General features: G+C 40.9%; 2 protein-coding genes across 2 annotated transcripts in view; both read left to right on the forward strand.

Annotated features, from left to right (window-relative positions):
* Positions 1–15269, forward strand: epn3b (mycbp associated protein). The gene is made up of 19 exons (XM_017436391.3): positions 1–130; positions 1089–1177; positions 1286–1421; positions 1557–1657; positions 1766–1940; positions 2036–2151; positions 2249–2399; positions 2626–2744; positions 5656–5780; positions 6451–6559; positions 7172–7349; positions 7500–7687; positions 7804–7950; positions 9392–9490; positions 9627–9760; positions 9874–10001; positions 10221–10342; positions 11475–11654; positions 15180–15269. Exons 1-19 carry the CDS (start codon positions 79–81, stop codon positions 15267–15269), a joined length of 2439 nt encoding a protein of 812 aa, XP_017291880.1. The 5' UTR covers positions 1–78.
* The window catches only part of LOC119616577 (epsin 3b), a 14108-nt gene continuing 12653 nt past the window's right edge, over positions 15266–16720 (forward strand). The window contains exon 1 of the mRNA XM_017436372.3: positions 15266–15839. The gene's annotated coding sequence lies outside the window, so the exon portion shown is untranslated. The remainder of the gene's footprint in view (positions 15840–16720) is intronic.

Raw genomic sequence — 16720 nt, forward strand, 5'->3', positions numbered from 1 at the left:
TTAGCATAGTTAGCATCGCTAACGTCGCGTTGAGCTTTGAGCTGCACTTCTGCTTTTATTCCTTTTATTCTGAAACAAATGAGTCACCGAGAGTCACCAAGGCCACAGTTCGGACCTTTGGGTCGTTCAGGTCAGCTGTGTCCGTCTGTTTGTTTTATTTTAACCTGCACAACCATACAAACACGTAGGATGAGTGAAAGTGAATGCAGTCCAGTAGAGGAGCAGCTATACAGTCCTGTGCAAACGTTTTTAATCTGCTTTAATTTCGTTAGATTTATTTTCTTTTAACCTTGTAAAGTAGTGTTTTTCCAGCCATTTTCTGTCCAGCCTTTACCTGACTTGACCATTTCAGTATTGTTGTTATTATTGTTCACTGTGTGCTTAAAGATGGGAAAAGTGGATGACAGAAGGAGTGTCAGACCTAAATAAATAAATTAATTAATTAATCAAAATACAAACTACAGCGGAAAGCCAATTTTTTTCAGAAATACAGGAAAAAAAGAAAATCCAACAAAGAGCTGAGGTATTCTTCATTTTGTTGTCAGTTTTTCAGCTAAAGACAATTTGACAATCACTTTCTTGGTCCTTCAAAACTGTATTATCTTTGGCCTTTTTCATAGATTCAGTGAAATAAATGATATAAAATAAAAAAAAAATTATGGCTGTTGGTAATAAAGAGCCTTAAGATCCGATGAAGTTGTCCGTCACTCAAATCTGATTCATCCCTTGAATTTAGGAGTTGTTTTATGTCTGTCACCTGTCCAGGTTTACTGGCCTAATTTTGAATAATACGTACTAATATGCGCTGATCTGAGCCTTAAACTGGAGAAACAAAAATCCCCATCTGAACCTGAGAATGCGTCAGCGTCAGAAGCTTTGAGAAGTTATGTAAGCTCCCCAGTTATTTCCTGATTGCCAAATTCTTCCGTTGCCTTCATTTAGTTGTAAACATGCCAGTTTTCTAAAAGAAAGACTCAGTCTCTCACATGGAAGATAGAGAAAAGGAAGGAAAACGTTTACAAAAATCCAAGGTCTAACAACAGTTTCTCATTTCGTAACACCGAAGTTATTTTCTCTGTTTTGTTCAGAATCCAGGGAGGTAAAAATGCCAGATGAGTTGTTGACAGATGACCGCACCAAGAACACAACGATGGATCTCCACTCTCTTCCTGATAAAGTAAAGCTCCGTTATGTCCTGAATTAAAAGAAAATGTAATAATTTTATTTAAGTAAAATGCATTTAGGCATGTAGAGTTCTACAGCAGCTTTATGTTGTTCAATGCAGTTTTACAAAGCAAAGCATCCAAAGGATTGTCAAAAAGCAGAGCTGATGGCTCATCAGAGATCGGCCACTGATGGAGTCAGAAATGCTGCTGAAGCGACTCTTCCAGGGAAAGACTTTCAGCAATCGGACTACGCAGGTTCACTTTATTTTATTTCAATAATTACGAGCCAGATGAGGAGCTGATTTCACTGCAGCTCAAGGCAAATGTTTTCCAAAAATGTGATTTTTGTGGCTTGAATTATTTTCTCTCTTTTCCTGTAATCTCCTGTAGCATGGCTTCAGTTTGATGAGCGTGGCATGGTTCTTCCACACAGCATCCTTGGTCGTTTGGAGGATTTTCAAAGTTATCTACAGGCCAAAGGAGAGAAAGACGTAAATTTAGAGCTGTTTTAATATAGCCTTGCCTTCTGTGGACGGAAATCCTTTAAACTGAATGTGTTTGCAAACTCTGCTACAATTTTACCCTCTCTTCATGACTAGCTGGTGAAGCAAATACCAAAACCTTCAGGCGATCTTCTATCTGAGGCCAGAAGGACTGACACGAGCAGCATGGAGAGCGAGACGCCTTCACCGCAGAGGAACATCCAGAGCAACGCCCTGCATCACTGGGAGAAACGTATGAGACATCGCAGACAGCAGCAGGAGGAGTTATCTTGTAAGCTGCTCATTTCATCTGTACAGCCCGTATACATTCAGACTTTAAATGCTTTCATATAACATATATCGCACATCTGTTTCTTTTATATTAAGACTTGCTCGACAGGCCAGTGGGATTCTTGCTGATGAATCAAGCCGACCATTTTAGAGAAACTCAGGAGCAAAGGGAAATTCTAAACCGAGTCATGCCGCTCACCCACTCTGGATATGTATGACACACATTCGCTTTCTCAACTCGGCTAGATTTTTATTTATTTGCTTTTATCTGTCTCCAGGCTTTTCACTTGTGTGTCTTCTTTTCTCGAGGGTTACCGTGTGGGCAGTGAGTTTTGGAGTCTCCCGCAGCGTTATGGAGATGAAATGAGCGGTATCGCAGCCACTCTGACTCAGACCGAGCGAGGCCAAAAAAAACCTGTGACACATGTAGGACAGCCGAGGAGCATACAGAGGGAACTGGGTAAACACACGAGCCTGTGGTTTCTGAAATGTGCCTTCATCTGAAACAAATCCGCAACAGTGCTTCAACTTTGCAGAAGATGTGTAAAAGTTATGGGAAGGAGGAAAACGCAGCGAATACCGGATGTGGACAAAACCGTTTAGGAAGCCAAAGAAACTGACAAACTGATTCAGTCTTTCTGTAGGACTTATTGTTTTCTCTCTGTGGGACATTTTCCGTCCTTTAGGAATCCCTTCTGCTAAGATTCAGCGCCCGGCTTCTCGGACGTGGAGTCGGAGTTCATATCTTCAGCACCAGTGCCAGGAACTTAAGGAATTGCTCCAGGAGATGGACATCAAAAAGCCAGTAACTCAAATTTTAATCTCAAATATTAAGGAGACAGATTGTGGAGTTCAAGGCTTTATCACACCACTTCTTAGAAGTGTTATTTATTGAAATCGTCTTTTTTCTAAGGATTTAGGATCAAAGTAAAAGCTGATTCCTTCAAATTTTCATGCACAAATTATAGTGTTGCAATATATTTTTTTTAAAAAGGGAAATAAGTTTTTTACATTTAATTTACATTTGCACTCATTTGAGGTTCTGCAAGCACAAAGAGAGAACAGTGGTTCCTGCATTATTATCACCCACCGCCATAACAGGTGGGCAAGCATGCAATTGCCTGTTAATGTGCGCGTGTCTGTCTGTTAGCAAAATATCTCATTAACCACTGGGTGAATTTTAATGAAACCCTCAGAAAATAATCATGGGATGTTCATCTGCAACTAAATAACTCTTTAAGTTAAAACCAACTCAAGAAGACGCCAGCTTAGAAAAGAAACAAAGGCTATAAGTCAGTCTTTTTACAGATTTTGTGCTAAACATTGGTGTGGTAGTAGCTGAGAGTCATTCCCAACACATAATCCAAGTGCTACAAACTGTGCAATATCTTTTGATATTTTGTGTGATCGTGAATACTGAATTTTAAAAAAATCTGGCTAAAAAAAGCTAAAACTTCTTTTTTTTTAAATCATTTTTTCCCTTGAAAAAGAGACCTGAAAAGGATTTGCCTGGTGAAATTAAGGGTAATAAATCTTGATTTAAGGTGATATTTTGACAAGAATTTTTTTTCTAAGTAAGCTTTAAGCATTTGACTGACAAACCATCCTTTGTTATTTCCACTGCTGAAGAGGAAACATGACCAACGCGACCTTCAGAAAATAGTTTTTCACCAGCAAAAGTAAATTGTCTCTAAACTGCCTTCAGAGAGGCTGCCGATGTAATGATCGAGCTCGGCGGTGCTACAGCGAGCATCTGGTCATACAAAATCAGTCAAGAAAATTACAACTTCCATCCATACATCTATCCATTTTCTTTTTCCGAGCTGAAGCCTATCTACAGCGATCAAGAGGCAGGGTGCACCCCAGACAAACCGCCAGGCCACCACAGGGCCACAGAGACAAATTACAACTTGTTTAGGCTGTATTTATGTTTATTTTATCCAATTTGCACAACTATATCAGAGCCCTGTCCTGCTACCGCTCCAGCTCCAGTTTTATAATTATCTGTTAAACCTCAATTTCACATGAAGCAACGATCTGTACTTTTTTAAATCTGAAAATCTAGTTTAGTCTGGTTAAAACCGATCAAGACTGCGCTGACAATTTGTTTGTCTTTTTACAGAAATAACTTTATTGTTGGACTCTTTCTGAAGCCGCTCACACCCCCGCAGCTTTTCGTCTCACATTCACATTCGCCCTGTATCTTCACAAACAGCCAATGATCATTTTGTCTCGGGCACGCTGTTCCAGGCTTTCTGTGCAGGGAACAAGCTCCCGTACATGCACAATGCACACAGAGCTCACACATTCGCTCAAGTGCACATAACCTTGCAGGCTCACAGGAGTAATCACACACCTACACAAACAAAGTACAGAGTACCTCGGACACATAATTAAACCGTTGGTTGTGTTTTATTGCCAGTTAAGTGTAGCGCACACAGGCATAATGTAATTAATTCAGCCGCATAGTTAACACTGAGCAGTGTCTAAGAGAATACAGAGCAGTTATGAAATCAGGAGCGTGCCGAGTCATAAGAGGAGTGTTGCAGAGGTCTGTGGAGCGGTTGAAAACAAGAAAAGGGACAGAGCCTGCTTTACTGCTTCCTCTGCATTACAATGACTCCATCAGCAGTGGTGGTGGGGGGGGGGTTCTGCGGTAAATACTCAAAGATAAATGGACTTCTTCGCACTGCCAGTTCCAGTTTAAGCTTATTAACGCTCTAGGTAACAGGTGTTGATAATTGTGAGGGTTATTCAAATGACAGTTTGTTTTAATGCTCTCAGCTGGTGTCTTCCTCTCAGCTTCCCGTCTTCTGTTCGCACACATTCAAGTGTGCCAGTGAAATGAGAGAAAATGGGTGCAGGGTGTTCTGTTGCACTAATGGGATGCTTAAGATCTGGGGTCCTCTGACACAGATAGATCGTCCTGTCTGCCACTTACTTGGATTTGGGACGTACGTCTAAAGAGTCAGGGGGGTCGTAGTGACACAGAAAGGGCTATTATGGAAGAAAAAAATACTCCAAGCAAGATGAGTAGTTCGATAAGAGGGAGAGATAGAGAGAAATCTGAGCCTACGGTGTTATTTCGAAAACAGTGTGGAAATATGAGCTAATATATTAGCTTTGCATCGATTGTTGTCCCTCTGCCTGTCCTGAAGCCTTGAGAAAACAGCCAAACAGTTGCACTGGAATAAGCTGAGTAGACTAGTTTTTATTTATGATGTCGTTACATACTAATTCAATCTGTATGGCTAATGACACATACTCCAAGCAACCATAATATCGTGACCACTTAAGAGTAACACTTCTCACTTTTGTTACAGTTATTTGTTTTGCTGGAAAATATACTGCATCCTGGCCGTCGTCTGGATGTTTGTTTTCCATTTTTTATTTTTGGAAACCTCACATGGAAGCAGCTCTCGCCTACAGCAGCACTCCTTCAGCACAACATCCCCCCCCCACACACACACACACAAAAACTGATCAAAAATGTTTGAAAGAAGCCAACAATTAATCTGAGGTGGTAACCAGCCTAATATTACTCAGTATTGACTTGGTGGTCTTAATATTATGGCTGATCAGTCAATTTAACTTTGAAGTTGGATTGAAGAGAAGCAGGTTTTACTTTTAGTAGGAAAAGCTATTTTTGGTAACTTTAGATACAGATTAAAAGTCGATGTTATCCATGACAACCTCACCTTTGTGTGACTTTGCAGGATATCAGCAAATTGGAGGTAATTGGTCGTGGAAAGCCATTCACTTCCACCACAGTGCGTCAGAGACCCTTACTGGAGAACGAGAGAGAAGAGAAGGAGCACAAGGAGATTATAAAGGAGAACCTGTAAGAAATAATTACCTTCTCTTCTTATCTGACACAGTATGTTATTTGGTCTAACGTTAATCAGGCTATTAATTAAATAAAATATTGTTTTTAAAAGGTAAAAAACAAACAGATGTTTGTAAGTAATTCAATGGTCTATTCAACTCCAGTCTGCAAATAATTACTGTAAATATTGCAGATTTCTTACAGTTCAATAAATAGTTGTTACTCTTAGTGTTAGGAAAAGATGTTCAAAATGTTAAGGTTGGATTGTATCAAATGCTTCTGAATCTAAAGTCAGAGTGATTTCAGTTTGGAGATTCAGGGAGAAGATGTCACAGTGGCGGTAACAACTCAGAGTAAACATCAGTCATCTAATAAAACCTAAACCTTATTTATTTATTTTTTTTTATCAAATCAAGTTTATTAACTTTTTACACTACAGTACTTTTGAGTTTCAGTCCTGTACAGCTGTAAAGTTGCATTAAATTGTATTAAATGAAGTTAGACAAGCAAAATTTCTGTGAGAATATTCGATCATTTCTCTGTTATTTCCAGTAAATGTCCTGATATCGATAAATAAGTCTGAGCTAAAGACTTGAAAGGAAGTGGCTCTCTCATAAAATAGTGCTGGAAAGAAACAGCTCAGTGCAAATGTAGTCTGATGTTGCTGCTGTCTTGTCATCCACAGCAGCCCCCCTGCAGAGCCGGATCACGTTCAGGTGAAGACTCCGTCTGTTCCTGCTTTAAGAATCCACGGTCAGCTTGCACGCTGGACTGGAAAGTCTGCTGCTAGTGAGGTACGAAAGACGTTTACACAACAGAGTGGGCAGGAACTAAGTTTCGTGAAGTGCTAGGTTGCTCTTTTGGAGAAGCTAATTAGCATTTTGACAATGAAAACACTCTGTTTGTGTTCTCAATCAGTTCAACAAATCCACTTTGTGCCTCCTTCATCAGTTTCACCACACATGCAACTTTAAACTTTTTTCACCGAATGTTGTTATGATGAAACCTGATGTCGCCTCCAGAACTTTTACATTAAAAATTTTACACCTTTTCATGTACAGGTATGCTTTTTTAAAAAAGTAATTTTAAAAAATGGTTGTGAATACATTTAAAAGATTAACTTGTGTAATTTAAGAAGGTTCTTCCAACACTTAGCGCTGTGAAATACAAATTAAAACATAATCTGTTGTTAAACTAAAATAAGTACTGCAGAGTGATATTATGATCATTTTTGTACTTCAGCTTCTTTAGCTATTAGCTCTTATTTAAGTCTTAGAATTATATAATATTCCTGTAGCCCAACAGACACATAAAGTTTGTCTCTTAAAGTGATTTTTGATGATCTGTGAAATGAAGATTTTGCATTTGAATGATTTGAGTGTCATGTTTCTTTACTCAATGGTTAGGGAGAAGTAGGAATCAGCACCACGTTATTCTTTGAGGCCCTGACTGGAGAAATCGTCTCCTCTGACCTGGAGCTGCACAACGAGGGCAGCACGGCCATCTTTTACAGCTGGCAGAAGCTGACTGTGCCACAGAGTTTCCAACACCTGAGCGTTCACTTCTACTTCAATTTCTCCTCTGGTACACACACACACACACAGTGATAAACACCTGCAGCCAGCGCCTGTGCGTCACATGTTGTTTGTCCATGTGTCAGCCCTTCATGTCACTCATCGAGCATTCAACCTGCCTTTTTTTTCTTTCCTTGTTTTTCCCCCCTCTGCCGTGCAGGTGTGATCTGTCCCGGGGACACCGAGCGGGTGGAGTTCATATTTAAGACGGAGGATCCAGGTCTTAAAAGCGAGCTCTGGCAACTCAACACTCATCCTGTGTTGATGCAAGGAGCCTCCATGCAGGTCAGGCTGAGTGGAGTGGCCTTTAGCCGGGACAAAACCGCAGATCAGAGGCTGTTCATAGAGGTAGATTTCAAGTTAGGTTGCATCCAAAAGAAAAGACAAGACACAAACTAACAAAGGACAATGAAAATTACAGACAAAGAAACATTTTTGTGTTTGTGTTGTGTGTGTACAAGCAGAGCAAGCTGGAAAAGACAGTCGTGGTAGAAATGTGTCGATCGACAGTGTATGAGCTGCTGCAGAGGGTCTACACCCCCGAAAGACCCCGCTCTCCTGCAGAGCTGTACATCACTGAAGAGCAGCAATTCCTGAACAAAAACCCTAAGGTAATGACCCACATGTGGCAGCATCTTCAATCTTTCTTTGTGATCAGAAATAGTCCAGTAATGTAAACCTGCAGCTTCAGAATGTTGCACTCTGTTTTACTTCATAAAGTGTAAGATTCTCGTGTTTTGTGTGTAAAACTGTCACAAAGAAAATCTTGTAAAAAAACAGGCGTGGGGGGCGTTACTCCACAGGCTGCCATGCTACTAAATGGAGCTGTAGCCCGATTGAATTAATTTTAATTTGCCTGGAAGTCAAGTTTGATTAGAGAATATTCATAAAAAAATGCAAAAGTTAGATTCAGATAATATATGTTTTTGGGGTTAGGGCTACAAATAAAAAAAACACATAATTAGGTTTCTTTATTGGAACATTCAGACTGGCATTAAATCATGTGACTGAAACATTATACAACAAAAGAAAAGAAAACATTACAGTTTCTGAGCTTCACGGTGACCCTGCCATGTTTTGATGCTCTGCTAACTGTGCTGTTAGATTAGTTCTAATACTCATTGTGTCCTGTATTATTTGAAGCACGGTGTTTACTGGGTGTCAAGGTGGTTTATTTTCATGTCGCGCAGATGTGTCATGCCCTTTTCTTTCAGTGCGTTTGCTTCAGAATGAATCTTAGTCACAACACGTGATTCAGTGGCACATGAACCAGAGACTCATCCATTCATTGTGTCATTATTTTTCATATTTCCCAGGCTGTAGGCACGAGTGTGACCAGTCCTTTTCTTATCCCCTGACCTTTATGTTAGCCCCATTCATGTAGCGCTCCATAATTATATTTTTTTCCATCCTAATTTATAATAGCTCGTGATTCAGTGCTAATATCTAAAAGAAATCACAACAGTCTCGGTGTTGTACGATATGTTGATGTGCCAGCCCAAAAGAAACATGACTTGGACTCAAATAATTAAGATGTGAACAAATGACTTTCAGGGGAATACTAACTAAATAGCTATTATGAATCAGTTCTCACTTTTTATATGTGAACATGTTTGAAAACACCATTAAGGGATCCAACAAAACCATAAAATCTTTATATTGATCATCTGTAATTAATATAGACTAAATATTGTTGTTAACTAAGTTAGATCAGCTCATATTAAGATAATTACAGCTACTGAAGCCTTTGAAACAAACTCATCTCATTGCCCCAGGAGACAACACAGATCTTCTACATCTTAAACATAAACTAAATCTGACGTTCACCATAACAAAGATAACTATCAGCGGAAATTATTATCCTGTAGTGTGACAGCCATTTCTGTTCATAATGTCTGTAAACTTTACTCATATGAGCAAATAACAAATAATAGTTTGTTTTACTTTACTTTAAAGTTGCTGAAATGTAGAAATAAAGAAAAAAATACATAAATTTCTCGGTCTTGTCATGTGTTTATTCACCTTATTTGCTCCCCAATCTGTTATTTTTAGTTGCAGTACCTTTATCAGCCAGTAGAGGCCCTGAAGAGACTTTGGCATAAAGTGAATCCAGGAGGCAGCTGGGATTTCTCCATTGATGCTCTTCAGCAGGTAGTCCTAATGTGGTTATAGTTATAAGTTATAGTTTACATTTAGTGAGGTAATAAACAGTATGAACACTTTCTTATAATCCTGACTGATGAAAGACTTAATGTTGTTTTGTTTCTGTTGTTTTGCTGAACTCAAGGCTGTGCTGTCTTACGAGGAGCCCACTTTAGCCTCCCTGACCAAAGAAGAGAGCCTGGCTGAGCTCAACTCTCTGTTTCTGCAGCTTTCTGGGTCACCAGATGTAAAACACCAACTAACAGCTGCCTTTATAGGGTGAAGCATGGACACTTGTGAATTAGGCATTGTCTTTTCTACCTAAACTCATGCCGTATGCCTTCAAGCTCCGTGTTGATGTGTGTTATGGTGGTGTGTGTCGCCCCCTGCAGGCAGCAGCTGTGGAAGAAACTGCTGGACAAAATGTCTGGTGAAGCCATGAGGCTCAGAAATGTGTTTGGGCTTCCGGAGAAAGAAATGTGGGTTGATGGGAGCCATGAAACTGTAATCTCTGATGCGGGTGAGGTTCATACATTTGACACACAGGATATAGCAGTAAGGAGTTATAATCAGTGTCAGATAAATGTTTCAGAACTACATTTGGAACTTTGGACTTTGTCAGTTTATTCATTGTGACTCCAGTTACAAAAGGTTTCGCAGAAGAACAGAAAAATCACAAATTTTATCTGCTTTGTATTCTGTCGTTGCGTCCTGTATGTGGCTGATCGCGCACACGAAGAAGACAAACTTGAGAAAAAGGGAGCGGCAGCTGCTAAAGAGGAGAAGAATGGGATGAAATCTAAGCTTAAAGGTGACATCAAAAGAGATGCCAAGTCTCCAACAGTTGACAGTTCAGCGGAGGTAAGAAGAAAATGTGTTTGAGCACAAAAAAAGAGGCAGTGTGTGTGTTTGTGCTCCGCCGACTAACCACCACCAACAGGTAGAGAATCTGAAGTTGTCTTGTCGCACAGCGGCACCAGAGTCGAATGCATTTAGAATCATGAGCATGAATGAAGTGTCATGTTTAGGAAAACACAACACACGACTCATTCTGACGCTTCAGCTGATCCAGACATGAGTCACCCTCTTCTAACAAGCTGCCACTTTGTCATTCATTCATCTGCTGCTCAACTGGATTCTGTTGTCTTGTTACTACTGAGTTACAGCCTTCACGTACTGACCACACATCATTGCCTCACTCTCAGAAATGCATGCCTCAGCAGCTTTAATTTTAGGCTAATGTAATGTGTGCAACATTATACATGTGTTAAGAATTTGTTGTGAATGTTTCTTTGAAAAATCTTAGCGAGGCAATTATATATATGACATGAGCTTACATAATTTTTCTTTTATATATATATATATATATATATATATATATATACAAAGATTTGTCAGCCTGCAAGGTTGTTCTGGTATCTTAGCAACCCATTGGCCATTCAGTCTGAGTAACTTGTTGAGAGAGATAACATACAAAAAGTGTTACTATTATTGATTCTTTTCAGTGCACAAGGTTGTTTTCCTGCTCCCACCCACCCCTCAGTGGTATTCAGAAACTGTATTTGAGAGATTAATTATTTTCTTTAAAGGAAATGAAAAGATGAACTGCTGGTTCAGCCTTGAACTTACCTTCGGTTACCTCCCAAATCTTTATTGCTCTTTTATTTGTTGTCCACCATCAAAGGAAGACATGTAGCGTCAGACCGAGGTTGGTTTCATCTGCTAGTATTTTTGCTGAGTGTTTTTCTTCTCTGTGTAATGGTTGAGTCACAGGTAAGGTATGGTCTATTACTCATATGGTACCATGGAAACAGAGCAGAGTGTGAAAATGTGCACCTGCTCTCCGACAGCATGCCAAGGTGTGAAATAATGGCACCTGCCCCGTTCCAAGCCACCTGTGACAGATGCACGTAGAAACGACACAAACACAGACTGCTTACTCGGTAAATCCTAACCGTGTTTAATTCCAACTCTGCATCCGACCTTTCCACAGGAGATCAAAAGGAGAGGTAAAAGGAAGGATGACGCAGGGAGGCGCTCCAGAGAATGGAACAGGAAGGGGTCTGCTTCACTGACTGAAATAAGCTTAGAAACCATCGTTCCACAACCACCTGATGACCAAAGTGTCGACCCAGAGTTGACGCGCATTTACACAAAGACCCTGCACAAAAAGGCAAGCCAATTTGTTTGTCACGTGTAGAGCATTGTTGGGAAATTATGTTCACTTCTGCTCTATTCAGCTGCTCCCTGAAGGTTGAGAAAATATGGCAACCCTGGTGATGCCATGAGTGTTACCTCAGGTTGGAGATGTTTGAGGAACCAGGATTGACTCGACTGAGCAATTTTCTGTAGATGTAATGAAAAAGTATTATCTGCTACTGTGATTTTAGTTTCTAACAAGGGCAATGTCCCGTTCATTTACACAGAGAGGGGGGGGTCTTAAAACCAGCTGACACAGAAGCAGGTCTCATTACAGCTTCAACATCCGGGTTCAGATCTGAGGTCTGCTTATTTTTTATAGTCCACGAGCAAGACCCAGTTTACAGGAGCTGCCATGTTGCTTTTTTGGAACCAGAGTCTGCTCATTAGGGACGTGGGGCTTTAAGTCCCACCTACTACTAACCCCACCCCCCCATCACCACCACCACACACAGTCACAGTGTTACATGAGCTTTTTTTAAAGCATGAAACACATAATTACGGCTAAATGTGAGGGAAATAAATGAATATTTGAATATACAGCAGCAAGGTAAGAACTACATGAATCAGCAAGAGTCAACAACAGAAAAAAATGATACAACAAGGTGGGTTTTTTTTTTGGTTTGTTTTTGTTTTTGCCCACAGCAATGTCTAAATTGTTTACATGGAAGGGACACTTTACGCTTGTACTCAAACCAGCCTACAGGGAACGCTGGTCCTGTTCTGGCTTTGACTTTCAGCTTCATGTCGGAGGTCTAATATAAACAGTCGTTGGTCCAGCCCCAAGTAAATCTCATCTATCTGCTCACAATGATCAGAGATTAGCTTTCTTAACGTTACAGAAAGTTAAAGCCCCCAAAACTCTGTTAGTGGTCCAACTAACAGTTAAACTACAGATTGATAACTAAGCAACGCTGGGTTTAATAACTCTTTACGGTGCTTATTTTACTGGCGTTAAACTTTTAGAAGACATTATCTACTTGGCATTTCACACAGTACAGGCTGTGCTGCTGTGTGAAAATCTTTAGAAAACAAAGATGGATGCTACCACAGTCACATGGATTATTGACGACCTGACAGAGTAACAGGCCACAAATTGTGAGGTCGAAGAATCGTGTGTCTGAGAGCACAGAAGGGCTCTGCAGGCTGAAGGGTGGAGACTGGTTGATTAAACCGTGAACAAGGCCACGAAGATGATTATGAAGGTTGGGAAAATCCGAAATAAGCCACAGATGATTTATTTTCTGTGAAAAGAAACTGAGGATCTTTAGGACTCCAGACACCTGAGTGGTCATCTGAACGGCAGACTGGACTGAAAATGCAGCAATGACAGAGTTTACAAAAAGAGACAGGACTGACTTTCCTCCTTGAGGAAACTCGAGGGTTTCAGCATAGACAGAAAGGAGTACATCTCCTGAAACTCAAAAATAGAAAGTGTCATTTTATCTGCAGCCATCTTTAGGTGCAACAGCATCATAGAAACCAAACAAAGCAGATTCTGTGCTGGAAAACACTCCAAAGCGCCTGACATGATAACAGAAAGAGGAATGTTGCACACTTCTGAGCATTAACTTCACACCTTCTACTACATAACGAATAAACAACAAAGTGTTGTTAGAAGCTCCCTCAGCTCAGCTGCTATAAGAATCTGTACAGAAGGTCACTCCTGCCCACAGCAAGAGCAGCATATATTGACTTTATTTTTGTTCCTATTATATAGTTTACTTTATTATTTATCTTGGTTAGCAGAATACAATGACAATCTTATTTATCTTTGGGACTAATAATCTATCGTTTTGTTTAACCAGTGAATCTGGTATGCTGGTTAACCAGTTCAGGGTTGAGGAGAAGCAGGAGCCTTTCTGCCACCCGACAGCCAGCGGGGTACACTCTGACAGGTTCCTGCTTCATCACAGGTTCAACACACAGAGACACATCACCCCTGAGGTCATAAATTAACACAATGTCTTTGGACCAAGAGGGGAAACATGAGCTCCCAGAAATTTTATATACAAAATATCACACATCTGGGATTCAAATCTAACACCAACAAAGTCTATTATTATGATTATGTTGTTATGATGTATCCATTAAATGTCTTCATTTTGTTGTTTTGCTATTTGATTGTGAGGCACTTTGTGACTGCTGTCTGGGAAAGGTGCTGTAAAAGTAAGATTTTACTGACTTACTGCAGTCCTTCTTGATGTTAGGTGACCCTGATAGCCACCTAACATCTGTGTATCACTGATGCAGTTTGATGCAAAACAGACGACTACAACCAGACACCTTTTAATGTTTTCCAAAAGCTTTATAACTTTTAATAGATGCAGCCTAAGTTCTGTAACCACTGTCGGTATTCGTTCTGCAGCTCAGTCTCTCTTGCTGGTAAGTTAAGATAATTAATTTATCCCTCAGCTGGTTCACTTTAACATCTTGTCAGTACCAAAACTAAAGTGTTATCTGTAAGTATTACTTTTAAAGTGCATATTTAGATTTGTTTTTATCTTATTTATTGTGTTTGCTTGTCTTATAAATGCAAATTTAACGTGCATAAAAACTGAAAACAGAACAAAATCCTTGCTAAAATACATCCATCCTGAGGTGTTAAGTTTAGGGTTTCAATCATAAAAGAATCAGTTGTCGATGATGTCAGTTTTTGCCTCAGGTACATTGTTTTTCCCCCAAATAAAAGAAAAGGACAAGTAAACCATGCTGTCTAACATGAAATGAGAAAGGCTGAGCGCCAAGATAAGCAATAAAAGGAACACGGAGCACTTGAGGGGCTTGCTGAGTTAAAATGTTTTATTTTCAATTCTCAGCTGAAATGTGTGTTTCGCAATACATAAAGAAATCTACATTCACTGAGTCGAAATGGTCAAAACTCTTCTCTTCAGGAAGTCTAAACCAGGATGTAAGAAATGAAGTTTTAAATGCTCAAACGTTTAAAGGAGTTTTAAAAGTAGATCCTGTGTTTTTCTTTTAATGCTTGAAGACAATCACTGCAAAATCATGAAGAACAGGTAAACTATATATATATATATATATATATATATATATATATATATATATATATATATATATATATATATACATATATAAGTTTTCTGTAAACCGTGTGTTTGAATCCCGAGCAGCGTTTTTATGGCGCTCCACCGCCCTGCTTCATCCCGGATATTCACTCTTGACAGACGTCTTCCTCGACCTTTCTCTTGTCTTTCACGTTTAACATCAGATTCTTTCTTACATTTCCACCTAAACGTCTTGAATTTGTTCACCTGCACAGAGTGCGGCCAGCCTAATGTAGGTTCCATGTAGGTTTTTTGCGGATTCAACAGAGTGCTTTGTTTACGTTGAGTGTGTACCCGCATTTCATAACTGCATCATGTGTTTCAGTTCAAGATAACCTTTCTTTCTGTTTGATTTCATACTTCGCAACAAGCCGTGCAGAGGTGCAGGGGAGGACTCTGATTGCAGATTTATTCCTGTGTGTTTCTGGCAGGTTTATGCTCTGATGGAGGAGCTGGTGGACAACCTGTGCGACCTGATGGAGGAGATCAGCGTGCACGGCGGACAGAGAACAAGCTGTTAACACACGTCAGGCAGGCGGGGATCACGTTCTGTCAGGATCAATAAATTTTATTCACTGGAGTCTGAGTGATGGGCCGTTTGTCCGGTCCTGCTCACGCCTTCAAACACAGCAGATGCTGTGAGGTGAAGCGCTGACAAAGCACTGACGCGCCCCCGTCCCTCCTCTCCCTGTTTGCTCTGCGCGCGTGGCCTGCCGGGGCTTTTTACGCCTCTGCGTGTGTGTGTGCGTGTGTGTGTGTCAGAGAGAGAGAGAGAGAGAGAGGGAGGGGGTGAGAGAGACGCGTGCTGGAGCTTATCTCCATCCTATGCGGATTTCACCACTGACTGCCTGGCGGAGAGGCTCGCATCCTCCAGGACAGGCCCGGCTTCCTGGGCGCTGATCTCTCAGAGCGCGCGCTGCTCGGCTCCTGGCAGCGCGAGGCAGCGCGGACATGCGGGGGGGATAGTCATACCTGTCCCGCTTAGCAGATCCTGGCGGGGGGAGGGGGTGGATATTTATGTATTTCTGACGAGGAGTTTGAAGACAAGCGGAGAGGCGATGATGCTGGTGGACACGAGATGAGCGGCGATGGTAAGCTCCGCTCTGCACCCCCGGCCTTTCATTCCTGGGGCATTCACCTTAATGCTGTGGCAGGTCGTGCCGGGACTCTATGCTACACATGGCAGTCCCCCCAGAGGGAATCCACCGCATGAGGGGGCGTGGATGAGGGTGTGTTGCGGGGGGGCGAGAGGTGTAGCCTAGTATATGCAGACCCCCCTTTTCCTCTTTCCACCCACGGTTACTACCAGAAAGATACAACTGTCGGTGTTAGATTACACTGATAGAAAGCTGATTCTGTGTCTAACAATGTTAATTAACAACCCAAGCCCAGAAGTCCTGTTTTTGGCAACTTATAGTGTTTAATAGAAAGGCCTGATCTTTATAATAGTGACGCTTCCACCTGCTTCCACAGCGCGCATGCGCATCCCAGGACAATGAAGTGACGTTAATTGTGTGTGGTTTGAGCAAAATGACGCACTGGACTCAAACTTTCCTTCTTTTTTGGACATTGCGAATAAGAAGCACTTTGCAAACGCAGAACAAGCCCCGACTTATAAAATTATTTATCAGCCATCCGGGCTCGTGACAGCCAGCCAACATGTGGCCCCAGACATTTCAGCATTTGAAATTGCATTAGCAAGTGATTTCACTGACAGGAGCCGCAGTTGGTCTTAAGACTGCTGTTTAACGAGGTTTTGTTTGGATTATTATGCCCTCGTGAGTCATGAACGTGTGTGAATCAGAAAATGTTCCTTCATCCCAGTAAAATGAGTCGTAATGTTCCTAGTTTGTCCCTGTGCTGCCTGGCTTGTCATACAGTGAGATCTGAATCTGCTATATTTGAAACGCTAACAGGTTTTTAAATTATTTTAGATCACACATGGGCAAAATTAGACTAGCGGGGTCAAAAG

Source organism: Kryptolebias marmoratus, linkage group LG3, assembly GCF_001649575.2.
Source record: "Kryptolebias marmoratus isolate JLee-2015 linkage group LG3, ASM164957v2, whole genome shotgun sequence".
Lineage (NCBI taxonomy): Eukaryota > Metazoa > Chordata > Actinopteri > Cyprinodontiformes > Rivulidae > Kryptolebias > Kryptolebias marmoratus.